The sequence below is a fragment of the Passer domesticus genome, chromosome 4, assembly GCF_036417665.1.
Source record: "Passer domesticus isolate bPasDom1 chromosome 4, bPasDom1.hap1, whole genome shotgun sequence".
NCBI classification, from domain to species: domain Eukaryota; kingdom Metazoa; phylum Chordata; class Aves; order Passeriformes; family Passeridae; genus Passer; species Passer domesticus.
Window position 1 is genome coordinate 39,167,676 of NC_087477.1, and position 22,574 is coordinate 39,190,249.

General features: G+C 45.0%; 2 protein-coding genes and 1 long non-coding RNA gene across 3 annotated transcripts; 2 read left to right on the forward strand and 1 right to left on the reverse strand.

The window, feature by feature from the left end:
* The first annotated feature begins 21 nt into the window (after positions 1 to 21).
* On the forward strand, positions 22 to 4,586 carry LOC135298988 (uncharacterized). Its single transcript, XR_010361018.1, has 3 exons — positions 22 to 476; positions 2,019 to 2,093; positions 2,227 to 4,586. It is a non-coding gene; the product is annotated as an uncharacterized LOC135298988 (long non-coding RNA).
* A 1,497-nt stretch (positions 4,587 to 6,083) lies between these two features.
* On the reverse strand, positions 6,084 to 10,368 carry POMK (protein O-mannose kinase). The gene is made up of 2 exons (XM_064417236.1): positions 9,799 to 10,368; positions 6,084 to 9,309 (listed from the first exon to the last, which is right to left on the reverse strand). Exons 1-2 carry the CDS (start codon positions 10,084 to 10,086, stop codon positions 8,536 to 8,538), a joined length of 1,062 nt encoding a protein of 353 aa, XP_064273306.1. The 5' UTR covers positions 10,087 to 10,368; the 3' UTR covers positions 6,084 to 8,535.
* HGSNAT (heparan-alpha-glucosaminide N-acetyltransferase) lies at positions 10,215 to 22,547 on the forward strand. The gene is made up of 17 exons (XM_064417226.1): positions 10,215 to 10,659; positions 10,924 to 11,063; positions 11,587 to 11,708; positions 12,635 to 12,704; positions 13,305 to 13,374; positions 14,294 to 14,400; positions 14,866 to 14,942; positions 15,728 to 15,758; positions 16,612 to 16,772; positions 17,116 to 17,225; positions 17,930 to 18,051; positions 18,441 to 18,567; positions 18,687 to 18,773; positions 19,874 to 19,951; positions 20,061 to 20,131; positions 20,267 to 20,379; positions 21,384 to 22,547. The coding sequence occupies exons 1-17, from the start codon at positions 10,228 to 10,230 to the stop codon at positions 21,563 to 21,565; spliced, it is 2,100 nt and encodes a 699-aa protein (XP_064273296.1). The 5' UTR covers positions 10,215 to 10,227; the 3' UTR covers positions 21,566 to 22,547.
* The last annotated feature ends 27 nt before the right edge of the window (positions 22,548 to 22,574 follow it).

Consider the following 22,574-nt stretch of genomic DNA (forward strand, 5'->3'; position numbering starts at 1 on the left):
TCAGGGCGGTGCCGGGCGCCATGGCGGGGGGGCTCTGAGGGGCGCCGGGAGCCGTAACTAGCGCTGATAATAAACTGCGCAGGGGAACATTAATGCTGCTGCCAGGCAGCACCTGGGCTTGTGCGACTCTGAAATAAATCACAGAATCACAATCAGTGAGGTTGGAAAAGAGCTCTGAGACCGTCGAGTGCAGCCTGTGACCGAGCGCCACCTCGTCAACCAGAGCGTGGCACCGAGTGCCACATCCAGCCTCTCCTTAAACCCTCGGGGAGGGGGACTCCACCGCCTCCCTGGGCAGCCCAGTGTCAAATCACCCTGTCTGTGAATAAATTCCTCCTAGTGTCCAACCTAAACCCCTATGCTGGCCCAACTTAAGACCACGTCCTGTCACTTGTCACCATGGAGAAGAGGCCGAGCCTCACCCGGCTACAAGCTCCTTTCAGGGAGCTGTAGAGAATGAACAATGTCTCTTTCAGGTGTGTAATTGCTGGCTTGTTGCACAGTGGGTAACAAATCCAATTTTTCTGGACCGTCCCTGAGGCCCTGGAGTGTCTTTCCACATTTTTATTATTTTCTTTCATCTCCCATCTCCAGCTATCAGACCCTTGGGGAGAGGACATGCACAGGGGACCACTTCTCTCCCAGGGGCACGGGAGATACAACAAATCCTTTGGTTTTGCAGTGCCAGCGTCCAAGGGAAGGGCACAGCCGGGTGTGGGGCCAGGAGAAGCGTGGATTCAGCAGCTCTAGGAGCCTGGCAGGCGAGGAGTCATCGGGCTGGGCTGGTGCTTGTGCAGCAGCAGTGGAATTATGTGGAAATTATGTGGAATGCAGCTCTGCAGCACGTGGTGTCAAAAAAAAAACAAAAAAGAGGTTCAAATTGTCATGAGGTCTCGCTTTTCACATAGGACACATAGGAACTAAATGTGACAGTTTAAATTTGTCAAAATAGAAAGAGTGCTTTCTGAAAGACTTAGTGCTTTTTTTTTTTTTTTTGGTACCAAAATTGAAGTTTCTGGATATTCAGGTGCTGAAATAACATAGCTTAATTGATAGTCCATATGCTGCTGTTGCCAAAAAGCACAATGCTAGGATTATGCTTTGGCAGAACAAGTGTTTCAGCTCACAACCTTGCAAAGCTTTCTGAACTGATTAATGAGATGTGGGCAAACTAGACTGTTCTAACACTCACAGACACACCAAATTTTCCCCTAATGCCTGATGTGGAGTGTTTGAGCTACATGAGAGATTAGGTGTGCTTTTCCCTAGGGCCTTCTGCTTCTTTCTGTCCCCCTCTGTCCCTGATATTTCCTTTTGCCATAGCTTCCTTCAGATACTAGAACTGTTACAATTTAGACACCAGTGATATGGTCCGTGTCCCTCTGCTCAGCATGTATTTGGGGTATGTGCTTGTGTTATGGTTATCCATCTTCACCCTTTATAAGACACGCCAATACATAAGTATTTTCAGGGTGTGATTTGTCTAACCTGTGTCAAACATTCAGAACCATGCCTCCTGTGCCCGGGAAATGCTCTGAACCCTTACTGAGTGCAAGGAGTCTAGACACCTCATTTGGCTGGCACTTGCTTTGCAGATGTCTAATCAGCCTGAGGAAACTCTGTCCTTTGGGGAGCTGTGCTCTTACTGTGAGATGTTCCAAGTCTTTCTCTTTCCATGGTATGGAACAGATCCATTTTAAGAGGCCTTAGATCAGGGCATAAAAGATTATGAGTGAAAATGACAATATTAAAAAAACCCCAACAACCTAAGGCATTGGTGTCATGAGAAAAGTTCCTTGCCCCACATGGTGTGGGAAAAGAGGATAGAATAACAATTAGACTTAATTCTAGGTCATTAAATTGGGATGGCACCCATGCACAGAACTGTGGAAACCACTAAGAGAGATTTTAAAAAAAGTCACTTATGCAACACGACAAAAGACATTTAATTAAGCATGGTTTCAGAGGGATTTTAAGCAGTTTCTTGTGAAGTTAAGGTTTTTTGTTTGCTTTTTTAGTATGTTGAACTTTCCTGCTAACAAGCCTGACAAGAAAGCATCGCACATCTTTGAAGAGAAGTGGCAAGAACAAACGTAAGTAACTTTGGTGCTCTTTATACTGCATTACTGTCTCTAGACCTCAGCTGAGATCAGGCTCCCTTGGATGGGGAGGAGAGAAGCTGTATTTAAGTTGTAACTAAAGGCACTTTTTGTATTAACCCTGCAGCTTGCTCTGGACAAGCCAGGAAGGAACTGGGACACTCCAGGACTCTGCCTGCAGCCTCACATGCAGAGAAACCCTGCATGGCCTGCATCCACAAAGCATGAGCTCAGGTTCTGGCATTTTCTCTGCAGCCTCCAGCACACAGAAACAGACTGCCTCACTCAGCATTGCTCTGCTCATTTGATTTAATTAAATGCTTGGTTTCAGACTTTGATTATCCACCTGCCCCCAACCTACAAGACAGGCAGAGACAGATTTTCTGCTTCCTCTGAATTTAATAAATGTGAATCAGTGGATAGGACAGGGTTAGACTGAGGAGCACAGCAGCTGGTGCTGCCCTGAGTGTGACAGCCTTGCAAACCCAAGGAAAAGGGTGATCTTCCCCCTATTTGACTCAAGAATTAGGAGTTCTGGGGGTGCAGGTCTTCTGCATGACTTCCTTGAAGAAACTGGCCCAAACAGATGGCTGACTCTTAGGCCTACAGGTTAGCTTGTCTGGTACACTGTAATTTCCTTTTAGAGCCTGGGCTTTTGTTTCAATCTTGGGGTCCTAAAGGACATTCAGAAGTGGGAATGCAAGCTGCTCTTGAATTCAGTCAGAGCACAGCCAGTCCTTGCAGTTGCAATTTTGTGTGAGAAATTGTGTTACCTGTCCATGTAGGTTAGGTAGCATATTTATTTGTGGCTTGGTTGAGGTAGGATGGGATGACCAACACTTGTGCATGCTGTTCATGCATGAGGACAGAAGTTGTTTTATATTTTCTTGTACAAAAGCTGCATGTAGGGAAAGGACTGTCATTTTGTGCTGTGCCTCTATAGCATCTAACCTAGAACATCCAGGCCCATGACCAAAGCCTGTAGGCACCAAACTAATAATATGTAATAATAATATATGGCACTGGCATAAGCTAAACATAGTTCATGGAGACCCAAACTTAGTGGCTAGATTTTCAACATCACAGGCACCCTACTCTCCCACCATACCAAGAATGAGCTTTTAGGGGGAAAAACACTTAAAAATCCCAACTTTTACGGAGACTTTGTTCATTCCACAAAGAAATCCAGAGTGTACTTGAGAAAAGTACTCACTTCAGTCTCACAGATTTATCAAGAGAATTGCTGAAATGGGTCTTCCAGCTCTACAGGGAAAGAATTCACTTTCCAAAAGTCATTAGCATCCAGCAGCTACTAGAAATTTGACTGAGAGGTACTGAATGTTATCCATTTTTAAAATCTAGTTACTGCATATCCAGATTGTGAATGCTGAAACAATAAGCTCGGACTTTTAAAAATTATGGCCAAAGAATGTGTGTGTATGTGTCTATATATAAATACATATTTTCTAATGCATTTTGAGTTACCCAGAGCTAAACAGAATCAAAAAATGCTGATACACAAATATCATTGTAATGTAAATATATTCACCATTTAATCCTGATAAATACTGGATTATAGACTTCTGAACAGAGACTGACAATTATTGGAAATCATGTGGTCATCTCAAGTATACAGTGCCTCAATTAAAATAAAACCACAAAATCCTTTTCCTTTTTTAAAAGTACCATCTAGCATATAATTTATTTGGTTGGAATCTACAAATATACACATTATATCACGCTAGAAGAACTTGAGAACCACTTTTTTTTTGTTCCCAGGGTCTCTTGACTGTTGGTAAGACGTTACAGTCATAATGATAGAATTGGTTTACAGTTGCAAATTCTGCCAAATAGCTCACAAATTATATTTGGCAAACAACACTGCCTCTGTTTCACAAAGATAATGATCTGATGTTTTGTTTATGTGGAAAGGAAAATATTATTTTAGAGCTTGTGACAGAATTTCAAAAACTTTGTGCGGTGTTCTCAACATCTGATACATTTAAAAGTTACCACTCTATTAAATACAGAGTAACACAGATTTTCAACCAATCCTTGAAAAAGAAATAAAAAAAAATCAAACAAATGTTCAATTAAATACATTGTGTCCATTTTATTTCCTCCATATTTACCCAGACCTACACAACAGCTGGTGCAGATATTCATGCACTACTTTTTACATCTGATGGTGTCAAACATACGTGTAGGCTGCTCACCCCAAGAGGATTTAGTGTTATAGGAATGCTTTCAGGATGGATTCTGAAATCCACAGCACAGAGTGGGAAATGCTCCATCCGACTTGACCCCCCAGAAGCATGCAGCCAGCAGCCAGTTTGGACAGGAAAACAGCATAACCTTGACAGTGCTATTCTTTGGATGGCTCTGAGGAGAGAATGAAAGGAGCAGTGGGTTTGAACTGAATCTGGGACTCTGCTCTGAGACAGAGACCTCTGAGGTGGTTTCCATTCTATAACCTGTGGTGCAAACCTGCCAGGTAAAAACTAAACTTTAGTGGGAAATCCACTGGGAATTTGTTATGGCAACAGCAGTGGGCCAAGGATAGAGTGCACCATACCAGCAGTGGGCCCTGACACCTGCAGCCAGACTATCAGCAGGCTCAGCTAGCATGCCCTGTGTCCTGCTCTCCTCCACTGCAGTGTCCACTCCACTGACACAGCAGTGTCCCAGCAGAGTGCACACTGGGAGCCAGGTGCTATTTCTTGAGTCTGGGAGAGGGCTTCTGCTTTGATTCTTTGTCTAGCAGCTGGGTGGGTGAAATGTGCTGTGGGACTGCTGCAGGGATGGCAGAGGAGGCATTGCCCAGAAGAGAAGGGTAAGGTGGCTACACTAACCTCAGCAAAGGGGTTGCCCTGACCCTTGGAAAGGGACCAGAGCCAGAGTCTTCATCTTGATAATGATGGCAAACAAAAGCCCTGGAATGGCTGGGATCATATCTGCCGACCTGGGGTGGTTTGGGGAACCTCCTCTGAAGTTTTCTGAAGGAGATAAGCATCAGTCACTGTCCTTCTCCTTGTGTGGCCTGCATCTTTGTACAGTTTTTTTGACTGGCTTTTCGGGATGGAAGAACAGTAATACAATAAGAAACATGGCAATGACCATCCCCAGAGAAGCATCCTTTGTGGGAAAGGACAGGGAATGTGGAACACTTGATCTGAGCTTGAGATAAGAACCAGCAGCTGTTGTTGAGGTTAGGGCAGAACTGTGGCCATGGTCTTAGCAGGGGAGGTCATGGCCACTGGTCTAGAGCTGGATGGGGGCTCCCAGCTGTGAACAGGCCTCTTCCTGCTCTTCATCTTTTGATGTTTTCCACTAGACAGAAAAGAGCTGCTTGTACTGAGGCAGCAAAGTCCCTGAATGTTTATCAAAGGCTGTGACTGGTGGTAAAGACTGAAATGCCCAGAAAGTAGGATTGGAAAGAGAGAAGACTACTGCATGTAGGGCTGTCCTGCCTCTTTTTCCCCCTCTCTGTGATGCCTTGCCTTTTCCCTTTAAGGGAAAAGAAGCTGGAAATGTGGGAAGGAGTGGATTCGTGCAATCTTGAGAGTGCAGAAGGAGCTAGCAGGGAAGAATAGAAAGATGCATAGGGTACAAGTGTCTGATTTTACAGAAAGACTGGAAGGAGGTGACACGCAAACTTGGTTTTGGTCTCACCAGGCTGAGATAGAAATGGACAGTAAAGTACACAAAGACCACGAGCAAGTTAAAGGGGAAGTGGCATGTGTGGTTAATAGGTCAGCCCCTATATCTATCTGTCTTCTTCCTTCAGACTTACTAAGACAAACAAAATGAGATCTTTAAGGGATTTATCTTTAAGGGAAGTTTGCCAGGAAAATACTGGCTGCAAGGCCAGATTCTGCCTATGTCTGGGCTTCAGAGGCAGCTGCTAATAACTAACTCTAAACTGACCTTCATGCTGCCATCTAGTGTTTCCTCACAGACAGAAACAACATCCCAAAAAAGAAATTGCAGCTCCATAATGTTGTATTCAGAACAAATCTGATTTATTCCTGCTGAAATACAATGCTGGACAACACACAAGCTGAAGGAGAGGTAATGGGAAAGAGACATGTAAAAGCCACTGCTCAAGGTGCATGTTTAGGGAGACACCTTTTCTTAAAAAAATTGTAACTATTTCATCCAGGAACAGGGAATCATCTCCATGGCAAAATAATTATTCCGAACCAGAATTTTCCCACATTTTTTTCACTCTGTGAAATTAATATGGCTGTTTGCAAGGTGCAACAGTACACAAGAGGGCAAGAATCCCAGCAGAAGCTTGTCTTAACCAAGAGAGACCAGCACAAGATGCTTGTCAGGTTCTTGTCTGTCCTTGCTACACTCCTAAAAACCCTTCATGGAATGGTTATTTACAGCCATCAGATAATGATTTCCCTTTCAAGTGCACATGATGGCTAACAAAAGGTAATAAATTATCATAGGGGAAACACGCAGAAGATTTGAATCTTGGCCCTTTAAAGCCTTATCCCTGGCTTCAAGGAGCTGTAACAACAGACTTTTCCAACTGCTGCACATCCTGTATCCATACTGGAACTGTAGAACTCTCACCCTAATAATAATAAGTCAAGAGTTCATGGGCTGGATGATGCATTTGCAACAGAGCATTTCTCTTCCCCGTGCTTCTTTTAGGTGTTTTGAGTCAAAGTCCAAAACAAACCCAAAGCATCCACAATCATTGCTGTCTTTTGGAGAACTTGATTTCTGAGCTTTGTCTCCTGACAATCTGTGTAGGAAAGCAGCAAGGAAGGAACGTATAAGTGAAAAATAGCAAAAGTCTAATTTAAGAGAACAGACTGCCCAGGGGGAAAGGAAAGGTATAATCAGCAGCTTTTAAAGGGCTCCTAGTAGCATTGTATGATATCAGGAATGAATTTACTAATTTGCAGAAAATTTTTCCCATTTATAATAAAATTCTGATACCACGATTTGAACATTATACATTATGAAATGACTTCCTGATCTCAATGCAGTCAGAACATGGCTGGTTTATGTGAAGAGGAATAGCAGCACAGACAAGAACAGAACCAAACTCTTCAAAAAGGAGCAAAAAGGACAGTGTACTTCTCTGCTTACAAATCACATCTCAGGTCACAACATGGAAGTTGTCTCTTAGGCCTTTCAAAGATACAGTCCACAGCACAGAAAGTCTTCAGGTGGACAGTGGTGGAGTCCATGTTTCTCATTCATATTATTCCTGTTTTTTCACCAAGAGAACTACATCCTGGATCCCAGTCCCATCAGACACAGCCTATTGCTGGATTAAGGCATCATTGCTCTTCCTCTCTAGCTGTTGGTACATCCATGTAGGTTACCTCAAGCTTTTTCCTAACACACCAAACATGGCTACTTTTTAGTGGCCTTCCTCTATGCTTAGTGGACTTTGAATTCAGGCCCAATAGAGTTGTATGCTCTGAATATAGGAATTTTCTTTTCCAAAGCTTGTGTTTAATGCTCACTGCTGTGGAAGTCATATTCTCTTTCAGTTCCTTGTTATTCTCCTTTCCATCAAATCATAAAGACACTAAGCCAGGCTAAGTGAATGAAAAAAAAGAGAACACGCTTCAGCTCTCTTCCAAAGTGTTCAGTATTTCTGTGGATTACAGAGGCGTGAGAGACTTGCATTCGACAGCTTCATTTCTAAAGAATGGCTCTAAAGAGCCCATCTGGGAATACCACAGGACAAAGGCTTGAAAACCAAGAACCTGTGTCTGTAAGCAGACTCTTCAGAATCTGCATCATCTTCTTGCTTCCCAAAAGCGGCCACACGCTTGCTGGTGTAGGGTACAGGGCCCACAGAGCAATGGACATTTGGCTCCAAAAACAACCTGTGCCCCAGCCAGCAGGGAGAGATTGCCCCTGCAGCTCTGGCACTGGGGCTCACCAAAAGCTGAAGTGAAATGGGGTACTCCTTTCTGAGTGACCACTGCTTTTACTACGTGGGAAAGTAGGTGAGGGCTTTGTGGATACAATATAGGCCAAAGCCACAGCAATCAGCACAAAGCTTATGGGGGGCATGCCATAGTCTCTGCTCTCCAGTCCCCACCAACAAGTTAAGGTAGACCAATATTTTTTTAGCTGTTTTTCTCTAATTTTTAAGATTTTTTTGGTGTAAATGTTGCAAAAGAAAATTGATCATTTCTTAAGGAAAAAATTTCCCCTGCACCCACACAACTTCCTTTCTCTCCCTTCTCGTCTTCCAATGGTAGATTGAACATGCCAATGGAAAGCTTGCACAGGTCTTGGATTGGGGGGATTTTTTTTCTTTTAATCAAGAGGTACAAGTTCAGCTGTTCTTTTGTTCTCAGTTTTGGGGACAGAGATTTTGCCCATCAGGCAAGTACATAAATAGGAAGGACATCAACTTAAAACATCAATATGTTGTTTGCCTCGTGATTCACTATAACATTTCTCTAGTACCAGGCATGGCTGCCTCCCGAATAAGCAGAGTTAAAACTTTCCTGTAGGTGTCTAAGACCTCTTGGGCAGAGGGCCGTTCTGCCGGGTCCTTCTTCTTACACGCTGCATGGATGTCAAACAGATGCAGTCGTACAATGTCACTTCCTTCTACATGGCCCAAGAAAAAATTAGAGACATCTGGGATTTTCCAGATGTCTGTTTTCTCATCATAGGGAGGCATGAGGTCATCTTCGAATGGCACATCTTCTCCATAGGGCCAACGCTGCTCAGGAGCTACAAACTCACCCCGGAGCTCCCTGTGACCACACTTCACCAGCCTGCCAGCACTCCTGTTTACGAGAGGCAAAGCGTCCAAATCATTCACCAGAACATGAAAGTCACTTGTCAGGAGGTACTGGGAGAGAACCTTGTCCAGGTCATTGGAGTCACACATCACTAAGGTGCCCAGGGGGCTGCTGTGCAGGTACCGAATGACACTCACGTAGTCTATAGCAAGCATCAGCCTGCGATGCCAGGTGTTCATGCCCTTGTACTTGGGAAGGTGGAGAGTTTCATTCAGGCCTCTCAGTGAACCAAGAGGATGGTACTCGGTGAGGATTGTGAACTGCTGCTCACAGTAGCCAAGCAGCCGGACAACATGCTTGCTCTGGAGGGCTTTCAGCATCTTCAGTCCATGGAGAAAGTCCTCCTTCAGCTCTGAGTTGGTGAGCTGTGAAAGGACCACTTTCTTTTCCTTCCACTCAGAAAGGAAGACCTGAGAACACACAAGAAACACATAAGACACGTGGAGAGCCTTCTTCGATGAACGGCTGTCAGCTGCTGCTGACCTCTTCCTGTGACAACTGCAAACTACAGTCACCAGGCAGAATCAGCTTTAGGTAGAGCGGTGTACCTGTCACAGCAAGCCCTTTCCGATGCCACAGTTATATCACGATTTCCTAAGTTTTCTTTGGAATGGACATTAAGTTATTTTCTATCACCCAAATAGCCAGTCTTACTCTGCCATGATTGTACCAATCTGTGATTTTGCTTGTGTAGCTGGATGTCGTTTGGTGTCAGAGAGCTGGCCCAGGTTGTGCTCTCATACCTGTTGTGCTCGCCTTATCAGTAGCCATATGGTCCCGGATGCCTACAGTGCTGAGCTGCTGAGAGGAGAATCATAACAGCAGTGCTGGCATTAATGAGCCAGCAAACTGTGAAAGCTCTTTATCCAGAGGAGAGAAGAAAGAAAATCCAAACTCACCTTTTTCACAGCACCTTCACCAACACACTTGAGTTTCCTGACTTCCCTATTTATGGCCTCGCAGGAAAGCCACGGGGAACAGTTCTTCACCGCTCCGAATTTGAAATGCCCAAAAGGACAGAGGCCAGAGTCCGTTTCGACTCGTCCCAGAGAGCTGGAAAACTTGTTGAGGTACAGGTAGAGAAGGGCATTAAGGAGCAGGACGGCCGCAAGCAGTAACGCCAGCGAGACGGATGGCACCTCTCTGGGAAGAAACTCCCTCCTAACGAAATGCGGTTTCTTTTCCATGGCCGTGCCTTCCGCATCCTCCGTGAAAGACGGAGGCTAAGCAGAACCCTCTTCCCCGGTGGACGAACGCCTGTACGGTTTTTTCAGCGCCGGCTGCCCAGCCTTCCCGCAGGCACCGCGGTCCGGAGCCCGCAGCCTCCGATGAGAGGCCACGCGTGGCAGCGGGACGTGTCAAAGGCGGCCGCAAGCTCGACGCTCGCCGCGCTGCGCATCCTCCCGCGGTTCCGCGCAGGCGGGCCCGAGCCGCGGGCGGCGCGGGCAGGGACGCCCGACCCCGGAAAACACCGGGAAGCGCGGCCGTGGCGGCGGCGGCCCCGCCCCGGGGCGGAGCGCGGCGCGATGGCGGCGGCGGCGGGGCTGGTGGCCGCGGTGGCGGCGGCGCTGGGCGCGCTGCTGATGGCGCCCGGCCTCTCGCAGCCCGACGGGCAGGGCGCGCCCGGGCCCCGCGGCGGGGCGGCGGCGGCGGCGGAGCGGCGGCGGTCGGGCAGGATGGACCAGGCGCTGCTGCTCGTCCGCAACGAGCTGCCCGCCCCGGGCCTGAACCTCGCCGCCCGCTCCGGCTCCTGCCACCAGGTGAGGGGCTGTGCTGGGCGGGGGTCACCCCCCGGCCTCCGCTTCTGACAGCCCGGCCAGCGGCGGGGCTGCTCGGCGTCTCCCCGTGGCTTCGTCAGGTCGCTTCGCTTCGGCTTTACCTTCGAGCAGCACGCAGGGAATTCCCGCAGCAGGAGATGCTCCAGCCCCGTGGCATCTTTCCTTGTCTTTGCCACCATGCAAGGCAGAACCCCCTTTCACTCTCCTTTGGCACTAATGAGCTCCCTTCACCCTCTTCTTCCACAGTGCTTGTATCAGCTCCTGGCGTTTGTCCCACCAAGCAACGAGAGCCTGAGCAAACCAGGCACGGCATCGGTAATGGTTGATACGCAGCATCCACTCACCCTGCTGCTCAACAGCTCTGTGGGTGACAGAGAGCTCTGCAAGTAGGTGGCCCAGCCCCAGGGAGTACATGGATAGCTCTATCCTCTATTTGTGTTGGTTTGGTTTGTTGTTGGTTTTTGGTTTTTTTCGCCTTGGAGCCATGTGCCTCTTCACTGACTGCTCATCGCCTCCTTGCTCCCAATGGTTTAGACCTGGAGCTCAGTCTTCCCCCCTCTGCTGTAACAGTGGTGTACTTTGGAATTGTGCTGACAGGATCTAGGTGCAAGCAGGAGCACAAACGGTGTTCATTAAGGCAGCATGTGCAAGCACCTGCTTTCTCTTGCAGGGAGTCTCTAGTTCAAGAAGAAAAATGATGGCAGTGCATGTGTGGTAAAAAATTGGTGCTGGGCTAGGGGAGGGTAATGTTTGGAAGAGGCAAGTTCTGTGTTGGAACACAGTGTTGGTCCAAGTTTTTGGCTTGCCTTTCCTAAAGCATTCAGGCTGACAGCCCCCCCTGAGTGCTGCAGTGGTACCTGCATGTACTGGGGGTGGCTCACCAAGTTTTGTTTCCTTTATCATTTGCAGGGTTCAGTATCATTTTGGAGAGTTTGGCAATTATTCCCTTGTGGTAAAGACCCTAAGTACAAGCACCCAAACTGTTTCTTGTGACCTAGTCATCAATGAAGGCCCTATCAACAGCTACCTCCGTATGTAGAACTGTCTTTTTCCCTTTCATTCTACAACCCACATGTCTCCCAGCAGAACCAGTTTCCTGAGAAGCCTGTGCTGGAGAGTTGTCATGGGCTTGCTTCTCTTCCTTCTCGACATCCTTGCCTCTTTATGTTTTATACACCTGTCTTGAGGCCCTGACCAGGATCAGGCCTCTTCACATGATATCCTGTTTGCCCACAACATTTTTGCAGCAGGCATTAGTACAGAATAATCAGTGGGTATGTGTCTGGAGGAAAATATTACTTCCTGTTTCCCTGCATGTTTTTCTTTATACACAGAATCCTCCCTCTTCTTCCATCTATCTTCTCTTCACAAAATAGGGAACAACTCACATGGTGTTTGTTTGGATTTTTGTTTGTTGTTGCACTTTTAATTTAGAACCTGACTTTCTTGATTTTTGTTCATCTCTTATCCAGGACGTTTTCAAACTCTTGTCTATGTCTGTTCTTTTCTATTATATTATTCTTCAGTTCTTCCAGTTTCCTAACTGTAAAGAAAAATTCTCCATGCTTGCTAACTAGGTGTATTGCCCTTTCCCCTATCTTCTTCATGTTGAGGCTATTTCTAAATCTCCACTTCCTTCTTCAGAACATATCACAGCACATCAGCTCTTCTCTCACTAGTGTCTTGTGATGCAATGCAGTTTTATTTTGCTTTATTTATGCCAAAATGTGGAGTCACTGAGCTGCACTTTGAAACTAACCTGCTTTTGTGTGGGGTAGTTTGGAGGTTTTGCTGTGGTTTTTCATTTTCCTCTGGGATGTATATTGCATGGAGAAGGTGGGATGATGATCAGGGAGTTGGGCTTTGTGTCGTGTTTGTGTCACAGTTGGCCAAGGCCAGGTTGCTGAATGGTTTTGTTAGATCATTTATAGAGGTGTGTTCTTCTCTTTTCATGTAGCTATTCTCTTTGCTTTCCTGGTTTACATGGGGATCCTTGCTCTCCTGATTGCTGGGCGCCTTCTAATGAAGTAAGTGAACTTCCTCCTTGCATGTGCCAGTTTAAGACCACACATCTCGGTGTGGTAATACTTTGGAGTCCCACTTGTAGCCCTGCTTGCAGATCAGATCCTGTTATCATGTGCCATGTGCACGTTGTGGCACATGTGGCAAGAAATGCAGAGTAATGCGATTTCACTCGAGGGATATCTTGCAGCCTTGGTAGTTTGCGTGCAGAGCAGCTGATGTTCACTGTAAGCTCACAAACACCCTGCTGCACCCTGATGTCCCTTGTTCCTTGTCTAGCTCTGGATCAGTAATCCAAGGCAGTGGGAACAAAGTGCACATAACAAATGCAGCCTTCTACCCTTTACTGTAAGTTGTCCTTGCCCGTAAGCAATCCAAGAATAAAACCCCCAAATATGAGCTTGTGTCAGTGTATTTCCAGAGCTGGACTAAACTGAGATCCTAGGAGCTGGCTGAATCTCAGTGTTACCTATGAGAGCTGTAAAAACAGAAATAGGAACTGTCAAAACTTCTGTTTTATTCTGCTAAATAGCTGCTATTGAGGTGAAATTAACTACAAAGTACTTTTGGCTTTGTTTTGTGTTTTAACTGTTACTCATTTTCAGAATTGATCCAGTCAGAAACTGGGTTTACAAGAAACTGAATCCCAGAGCGACTGATCGTATGATTAACTCCGTGAGTGACCACAGTATCTTTAGTTTGCATTCTGTAGTGTTTGCATCTCTGAGAAACACACAATACCTGGACATCTGGGGACTTGTTTATTACTAATCATCTTCCCCTTGTGTGTGTTCCCCTTAGCAAATCTTGTATCGATGTCAGATAGACAATTTTATGTCAATGGAGAGTGCTAGACTTGGTTTCCATGCAAGTGCAGTGGATTCCCTGTAAAGCTCTTGCAAGTTTTGAACATACAGCTTCGTGCCCTCTTTAATTCCTTGAAAAAAATGTGTTGGTGAAAATACTGTCCCCTTCTAACATAGTCTGTGTAAGGGAAATCACAGCCTTCATTGCTCTTCCAGCACAGCAGGAATTTTAGCCAAAAAAAAAGAAGTCAGAATTTCTCTGGCACCCCTAGAACCAGTATTTCTGTGGGATCCTCATTTTGTAGTAGAATGTAGATAGTTCATCACAGTCTGGGCTTCATATCTAAGAGGTCCAAACCTGTCTGGAATTAAAATACTTGGAAGCAGAGCTCTACTGCAATCTTGAAACAGTCTCTCTGTGCTGTCAGACAAGTGCTGATGGGCAGGGGGGGGTCCCGTTTGAGAGTTAGCAACTCGATCTGCTCAGCTCTTTTGTAAAGCAGTACTCAGAGTGTTGGCAGGTCTCTGGCTGATTTGGGGGAGACCCAGCTCTGATGAGTCTCAAGCACAGGCATTCTTCTTTCTGCCTGGTCAGAGGTAGAGTCTGGAGCATGTGCAAGCATTATTGCAATGTGGTGAAGCCAGGAAGAGGTTAGAAGCAGACAGAAGAAAGACAGGGAGAATAAAGACAGAGTGTGTGTGAAAGTTTGCAGTTTACTATCCTTTGTTCCCTAGTCAGCTGGTGCAGCTGCTGACTTTGTCTTCATGTGTCTGGTTTGTTCCTGAAGGAGCTTGGATCGCCGAGCACAGCAGAGTCCATGAACTGTGATCCTGCCCCGCAGTCGTGGAGCGCGGGCTCTCGGCAGCGCCTGCGCTCCCTCGACACCTTCCGAGGGTGAGCGTAAGAGCGTGCTCAAAAGCAGCTCTTCCAAGGGGAATGAGACTTTTCCAGGGGGGATTTGACAGTGCATGGCAATATGTAGCAGATAGACAGTTCAAGGTGGTCTGTTTCACTTGGAAGTTCATCAAGATTTTCATTCTCAGATTTTCCAAAATACTTTGTAATTGATCTAATTTGAGGAAATGTCAAAGTTGTGGCAGAGGGGGCAGAAGAGCCATGTGTTCAGTGTGGAAATGCAATGCAAAGGGGCTTGCTTTGGTTCACCACCACCTATGATTTTTGAAACATGGCTTACTGGTTGGTAAAGCTGGAAACCTTGGAAATCTTGCTTTAAAAATAAAATAAATCAAATCTCAAGAGTTAGAAATGCATTAGTGGGAGTAGTGATCATTAACTTTGTGTTCATAAATATGCATTTCATCGACATGTGATACTTTGTGGTTTTGTTGTCATTTTTAGGCTCTCTCTTGTAATTATGGTGTTTGTTAACTATGGAGGAGGAAAATACTGGTTCTTCAAACACGAGAGCTGGAATGGTAAAGTACAATTGAGACAGTTGCTCTGCATTTTAACTGCAGCAGTATCTAGAAATGGTTGGTGTTGCAGCTGCTGCAGCGAGCTGTTACTCAGCCAAAGGCTTGGATGCTGTTCTGGTTTGCCTGGTTTGCCTCAGCAGGGAATCTGCCTGTTGGTTAAATGGGCAAAGCAGAGTACGGTCCTCCTCACCATGCAGTGACAGGATGGTTTCACATCACAGTCTGTGTGTAACCATTTCTTTTGTGATGCAGGGTCCTATCTTTAACTTTCCTGTGTTGCTTAATGACCACAGTCAAGCTGATGACAAATGTTTTCACTTAAAAGAGTACATTACCGAAACAACTCTTGCACACTGAGACGACATATACTAACTGAAGATGATTTAGCAGTGGGGAAAAAGATCTAGATATTAGCAGTGCAATTCATATGAGTGAGACAGTTGCTCAGTGCTGTAAAAACAAAGTGCCTTGATTGGTAAGCTGAGGGGGATGAAGTGAAGCATTGTAATGCCCTAGTGGAGAATAGTAGGATCCCATTCCTGAAATCTTTCCCAAGGCACAGCAATCAGTTCTGACTCTATTCTTGAAGAGTGGCAAATGCAGTGAAGCAAGATGATTAGCTCTTTGTAGGTTTTGTTTATAACATGTTTTAGATTTTGAGACATAATAATTGCTAGACATAATAATCATAGCAGCCTGCAACTCCTCTATAAAATCGGCAGTAATAGTGTTAAATTTGAGGAGGGTTCAAGGTAAATAACATGCTCCTTTGCATTTCTCTGTAGGATTAACAGTGGCAGATCTGGTGTTTCCGTGGTAAGTTTTCCTGAAGAACAGTTTTTGTATCAAGTGATTCTTTATATTAAACATTGCAAGTGGAACTTTGTGTGCACCTTACCTCCATGAGGAAATGTATTTGGAGGGATGAATTTGTGTTAAACAGTTAATAGAAATCTGCCCATACAAATAACAACATAACCCTTATGAACCAGTAGAAGAGCTAAGTGGTTTTGGAGCCCACATCCTCCTTCTTCCCACACACAAGGCCCAGGGCTACCCTGGCAGTGGAAGTGCAGTATCCCTGAGAAGCTCAATGCCATGCCACTGTGTTAAAAGCTGCCAGTCTGGCAAGATTCAAAGCTGGACTGGTGTGTATCTGTAGATAAAGGAGCCCTATAAATTTTGGATTAAGCTAATAGTTCTTCTTATGGGGAAGCAATTACCCCATCTGCCCCTAACATGCTTCTCTACACCAGCTGTGCTTTCTGTTGGAGTAAGGAGCTGGACTTGGACTGTGAACCTAAGCTAGAGGAGAGGAGTGGGTCAGTTCTGAATTTGAATCATAGATTTAAAGCTGGTGTTTGACTGTTCTGAAGATGCTAATTTTATTTTGGGTAATGGAATTTTTTGGTAGCATATGAATTGCTGGAAAAAGAGCAGACTGCAATTACAACCCTACCTCAACTGACCACTGAAAAAGGTAGAAGTGTCCCATAGTGCAAGCTCAGTAGCCTGGAAATTCAGAGGAAATAAAATCACCCAGTTTCACTCAGTGCATGCATCTCTGTTGGACCAATGCAGGCCGCTCTGCCAGCTTTAGTGTTTGCTATTACTCATACATGTTATGAGACATCTGTCAGCTCTATTTCCCATCTGCTCTGTTCTCCAGGTTTGTGTTCATCATGGGGACATCAATAGCATTGGCACTGGGCTCCATGCTGAGATGGGGAAGTTCCAAGTGGAAGGTGCTTAGAAAAATCATCTGGAGGAGTTTTGTGCTAATCCTGCTGGGAATCATAGTTGTGAATCCCAATTACTGCCTTGGACCTTGTGAGTGGAACTTGCTTTCTTCCTTGCATTTCCGTAACTTGTTCCTGCCTCCTTGGCTGGGCTGTTGCAAAAACTTTGTCAACAGCTGGATGGTATCTTGTGGAGTGCTGTTCAGTTCTGCACTGATGCAATTCTCTCTGTTAGACTCTTGTGCCAACCACTGTTGATTGTCTTAGTGACTTTCCCAGGACTTTGATGTACAGAAAATTGGGATGGCAGAGTGGAGGTGTCCCTTGTACCTGCAGGTGCAGTGGATCTCAGCTCTCCCTGAAGAAGGATCACTTTTGTATTTACAACAGAGCCTGTGTCTCCTCCTCTTCCACATTGCTTGCATGTCTTCCAGTGTCCTGGGATAATCTGCGTATTCCAGGGGTGCTCCAGAGGCTGGGATTCACATACCTGGTGGTTGCTGCTCTTGAGCTCCTGTTTACAAGAGCTGATAGTGGGACCTGGGTGAGTTATGTGGGGAGATGACAACTGAACTGATACTGGAGCAGGGTTTGGGAGCCTGTGCTCTTGTTTAGACAAAAAGAACACATGAGAAACAACAAGAAAACAAGTAACATCTTACTGGATGTGTAGTGCAGTGTGACCTGGCAGGGGTCACTGTTGGGTTTGTGCACCCTTCAGTGTCACAGTCTGCATTTTGTCACATCTAGCTTTACTATATTTGAGGATTTCAACAATCCATTCAGATGGTGCTTAAAAACAGGCACTCCAAGACACTTTTGATGACTTTTCTGCTGCCAAGGAAGCCCAGGGACAGGCACCTCTCAGCTGAATCCTGTAGTCTGCATTTTGTCCAGTTAGTTTTGGCAAGGATTTTCACAGCAGGGGAAAGTAATACTGGGTTTTGGCCTTTCTAGGGTCTGTTTTCCCAAAAGGCTTTTGTTCTACGCATGAATCAAAATTCCTTTTGACATTTTCCAAGTTAAAAAACATTAAGGGCTTTTGTTTCGGTTTGTTTCTCCCCCCTGCCCCAAGTAACTGTCTGGAATTGCTTGTGAAAATGAAAGGTCTGTTGGTAGAACCCAGTTTTGTAATGACATCTCCCTCTTGTATCTGGGGTACAAGACTGCCTGCCAGGAAGTACAGGTTGTCCCCAAGGGCATGGTCTTTACTTGCCAGCTAACACCCCCTCCCTCCATCTCATGCAGGAAGGACGATTCCCCGCTCTGCAGGATATTCTCCCCTACTGGCCACAGTGGATTTTTATTCTGGTATTAGAAACTATTTGGCTCTGCCTGACCTTCTTGTTACCAGTGCCAGATTGTCCCAGGTAAGACTGTGCACTCAGACAACTTAAATGTGGGGTATCAGGTTGGTTCTCTTCTACTGAGTAGAAGGTACATTTTATTAGCCCCAGAGAAAGAATGAAGGGAAGACCTTTCAGACCAGCAGTGTTAAAAGAAGCATCCATCATATGAAAAAACATTCTTTACTTTGGTACTAAAGTACCAGGTGTTATACAGGTGATGTCACTCTTCCTTTCTGTTTAAAGAAGAGGATTAAAATCTCCCTGAGGTCTGTGTGCAGCAGTATATGATTGCTGCATTGCCATCAACGTGTGCCTCTAGCCTGGGAAAACATTCAGTGTGCTGGGTCAGTGGGCCAGTTGCTGTGCAGCTGGACTGTAACAACACTTTGTGCTCTCTGCCTCTGTCCTAGGGGCTATCTTGGGCCTGGGGGCATTGGGGACTTTGGAAAGTATCCCAACTGCACTGGAGGAGCAGCTGGTTACATTGACCGTTTGCTTCTTGGAGAAAAGCATATGTATCAGCATCCCTCCTCAGGTGTAAGTAGTTTTTGGTTTGCAGTATGTCAGGAGTGGCTTGGGAATGATACGTGCAGGGGGATTTAAAAGAAAGGAGTTTGGTTGCTTGGGTGCTCTGTAACAGCTATTTTCTCTCTAAGGTGATTTACCAATCAACGATGCCATATGATCCTGAAGGGATCCTGGGGACCATAAATAGCATTGTTATGGCATTTCTGGGACTGCAGGTACCTCGTTTTCTTTCTGGCTGCATGCTATAATGGGAAGATTTGAAGGAAACTTGGAAGTGGGGAGGCAACTGGGTTTCTTTACTTAAGGCAGAGACTGGTTCTAACAAAACCTTTTTCAGAGCAATGCTTTCATGATGACTTAGCCGGAGGTGAGTGCCAGAGAATGGAAGCTAACATGGCAGTAGCTTGCATTAGATACACTGAGACTTCTTCTCAGTTTTTGTAAGGGATGGACACAAGAAGCTTGCAAAATAGCCACCTGGTGTTTCAAGGCTGGGCTTATGCTGGGAGTAGGCTGGCTCTGTATGTTGGAAAATAAGGCTGAGACACACAAACTTCACAGCTTCATTGTAAGGGTTTCAAAAGTTGCAGGTGTACTTGCTCCCCCTGGCTGATTTTCTGCTTGTCCTGCAGTGATAGCTATCTTGCACAGATGCTGTGTGCTCACCTTCACACTGGTGTTACCAACACCAAAAGCTCACAGCTGTTTAAACTGCTGCGCGTTTTGATGCAGTTTTGATGCACTGCTGGCTTCTCTGATGGTGCAGCAGCTGTGAACCAAACTGGAACTCCTGTCCTGGGAAGGAATGTTACCACATGTAGCACGGGGTAAAAATTGATTTGGACTATCCGTGAGGCAGAGCTTGGAACAGAAGTGTGACACTGAGGAGTGAATTATCAGGACATGTTGCTTAGTGCTCTATGAAAAGAAGCTTGTGCTCTGGGCAGGACAGGGATGCTGTGGAGAAGCTCTTGGGACTGGCTCTGGTGTTGTTCCTTACCAAGGGAGAGGGAGCTCAACTTATGTTGAGTTGACTTAATAAAGATACTTGTCCCCTTCCTCAGTTAACATAGTAAGAAAGCAAGAAAAGATGCACCTCTACTGCTGATTGGGTTGCATTTACATATTTTCTCCTTGTGTGTCCATTCTTTACAAAGTCCTCATTTTGAGCCTTTCAGCCACTTGGCTGATAGAAATCCCATTTGTGGTCTCTGTCTTAGCACAAGTAAAAATATAGCTGGTGGAAAATATATCTGGCTCTTGAAATGTGGTTACACTAATGGGCATTAATTATTTTTTTGTATTTTTTAATAAGGCAGGAAAAATTACTTTGTTCTACAAAGATCAGCCCAAACAAATTATGAGTCGGTTCATCATATGGGGCATAGTACTGGTAAGTCTGATACTTATGTAGCTCTTTCAAACACATGTATTTTAATGCAATGCAAATATTTCTGAAATGCTGCAGTGGTTATATAAACTTTACTGACTTTCTATTTCAGGGAGTTATTTCTGCTATCTTGACAAAATGTTCTAAAGAAGAAGGGTTTATTCCCATAAACAAGAACTTATGGTAAGCAAAGAGATGGAACATTTCGTGTGATTTTGTCAAAATTACTACTTTAGCTCAGAGAATGTTTTACCTTTTCTACATTGAGATCTGTATCACATAGTTCTCTAAATATTTTTCTACTGAAAATGTTTGTAGGTCAATATCATATGTGACAACCATGAGCTGCTTTGCCTTCATCCTCTTATCGCTGATATATTACCTTGTGGATGTCAAGAAATGGTGGTCAGGTGCTCCACTTTTATACCCAGGTCAGTAAAACACATCAGGAGACAGATTCCTTATGATTCTTTCTGCACTGATACTATCCTTTTGTTTTCTTTGCTTCCATTGTCTGTAAGAAAGTAGGGATTTAGACTGAGGTAACCTGAAGGATTCCAAAATTATTAAGTTGAGTGGAACCTTTGCATAGAACTGGGACACTTAAGACCAGATATTTAGGAGAGAGGGACAATAAATTCTTTAAATGAGGGCTAAAAGCTGCTATTGCCTAATGACTGTTCTGAGTCTGGTATCAAGTCAAGGTCTCAGTGAACAGCTGCATAGTACCAAGCAAAATACCACAGTTGTTCAAAGTTGGTTTTGGAAGGGACTGCTGAGACTTGTGTAACCTAATGGGAAACTCAAAGGCCTGTCAGCAGAGTAATACCACTTCTGAAGATGTGGAAGACTAAATCCCCTGGGCAGCTGTGTAGGTTGTGTCTCTGTGATTTTAGATAAGCGTGTTTCCCAAATATCCCACTGTGGTTTTAACCACATGGGGCACACAGCAAACATGAGTGGAGAATGCAAAGCCACAGCAGAGGGGACCTTTCAGCAGCTTTGGTCCCTGTTGTCTGGGTAGGAAAATAGGCAGGGTGACAGCAGGATATCATACCTCCTACCAGAAACCCCAGAGCTTTGACGGGCAGTCAGCATTTGTTTGTAAAGGCAGCAGATCTGACCAGATTGGTTGGCACTCGTCCACCCTGAAAACAGTAACTGTTATTATTCTCCTTATTAATATAATTGCAGCATACTGATGTGGTTGTATTTTCAGTTTAGCACAGAGGTTATTTGCATTTCTTTTAATAAATGTTTTGGGGGAGAGAACCCTGACACTGTGTTTGAAAACAGTGTGTAGCATCTTTGGAGCAAATGACATTAGCTGTTGTTGTGCCACTCTCTTTTATAAGCCTGGCACACCTCTGCCTGCTTGCTCTGAAGCAAGCCCATACCTGCTCTTTCAGATAGTATAACCTGTGCTTCCTTTCAGGAATGAACTCAATCCTGGTATACATTGGACACCAAGTGTTTGCAAACTACTTCCCTTTTAAGTGGAAGATGCAAGATAGTCAATCCCATGCAGAGCATCTGACTCAAAACCTCATTGCAACAACTCTTTGGGTCATAATATCATATATACTTTACAGGAGAAGGATATTCTGGAAAATCTGATAGAGGTGGTCAAGGTCTAGCAGGCCTAGATTCTGATGAGGCAAGTGGATTAGCCTGAAATATGGTGGATTAGACTGAAATATTGCCACTCAGGCTGTATTACTAAAAAGGGATACTACTTCAAGTTTACAGTGCCATGGAAGTCATCATCAATACTTTTATGTGACTTATGGGACAGTATTTTCCTATTTAACAAAAACTTACTAGTCTATTACAGCTGTTTTCCATCTTTTGTAAATATTTTACTGATTTCCCTCTTTTCATATACCCCAACACTTGGGCAGTCTAAGGCACCCTGTGAGCGATGGGGGTGGTGACTGCAAGGGGTTACCAGAAAGGGCCTGTGGTAACAGTCCCTGCATGTGACACAGCACCCCCTAACTCAGGTGCTCTGGGGTTTGTACATATCCTTGGCACCTCTTGCATGCCTGTCCCCTCTGGCTACTGGCACTCATTTAACTTGGCCAGTGACTGTCTGGGAAAGCTTGCGGGCACCTCTGTGTCACAGCCTGATGGTGCTCTCAGCTGATCACGATTCATTGTATTTTTCCCATTTATTCGACCGAACCCTTAGGTTTAGGATCCTGCTGAAGCCTAAAATCTCTTCTATTGGCTTATTAACCAGCAGGCTGCTCCTACAGGTTTAGCAGCCCATCTGTGCATGTTCTGGGCCTTTGTGTAACACACCTCTTGCATGGACGAGGTCCAGGTTTCATGTGCTACACTCTAGGAGTGCAGAAAGGCTATTTCCTACTGACTTTGCATAATCACTTGGATATTACCAAATTTCAATCAAAACAATCCTCTTTCTACATGAATTTACTTAAGGACTCTGAATCTGAAAACCTGCAATACAGGTAGAATTCTGCTGACAAGGAAAACCTAACAGATCAATTCAATGTAACATTACAGTTTTGGGAAATTCAGGAAATTCACTCATGCTGTGATTTCCAAACTAATGCTAATAAAAAACCTGAAATACCTTTCTATGTTCTCTGTGTATGTGCAA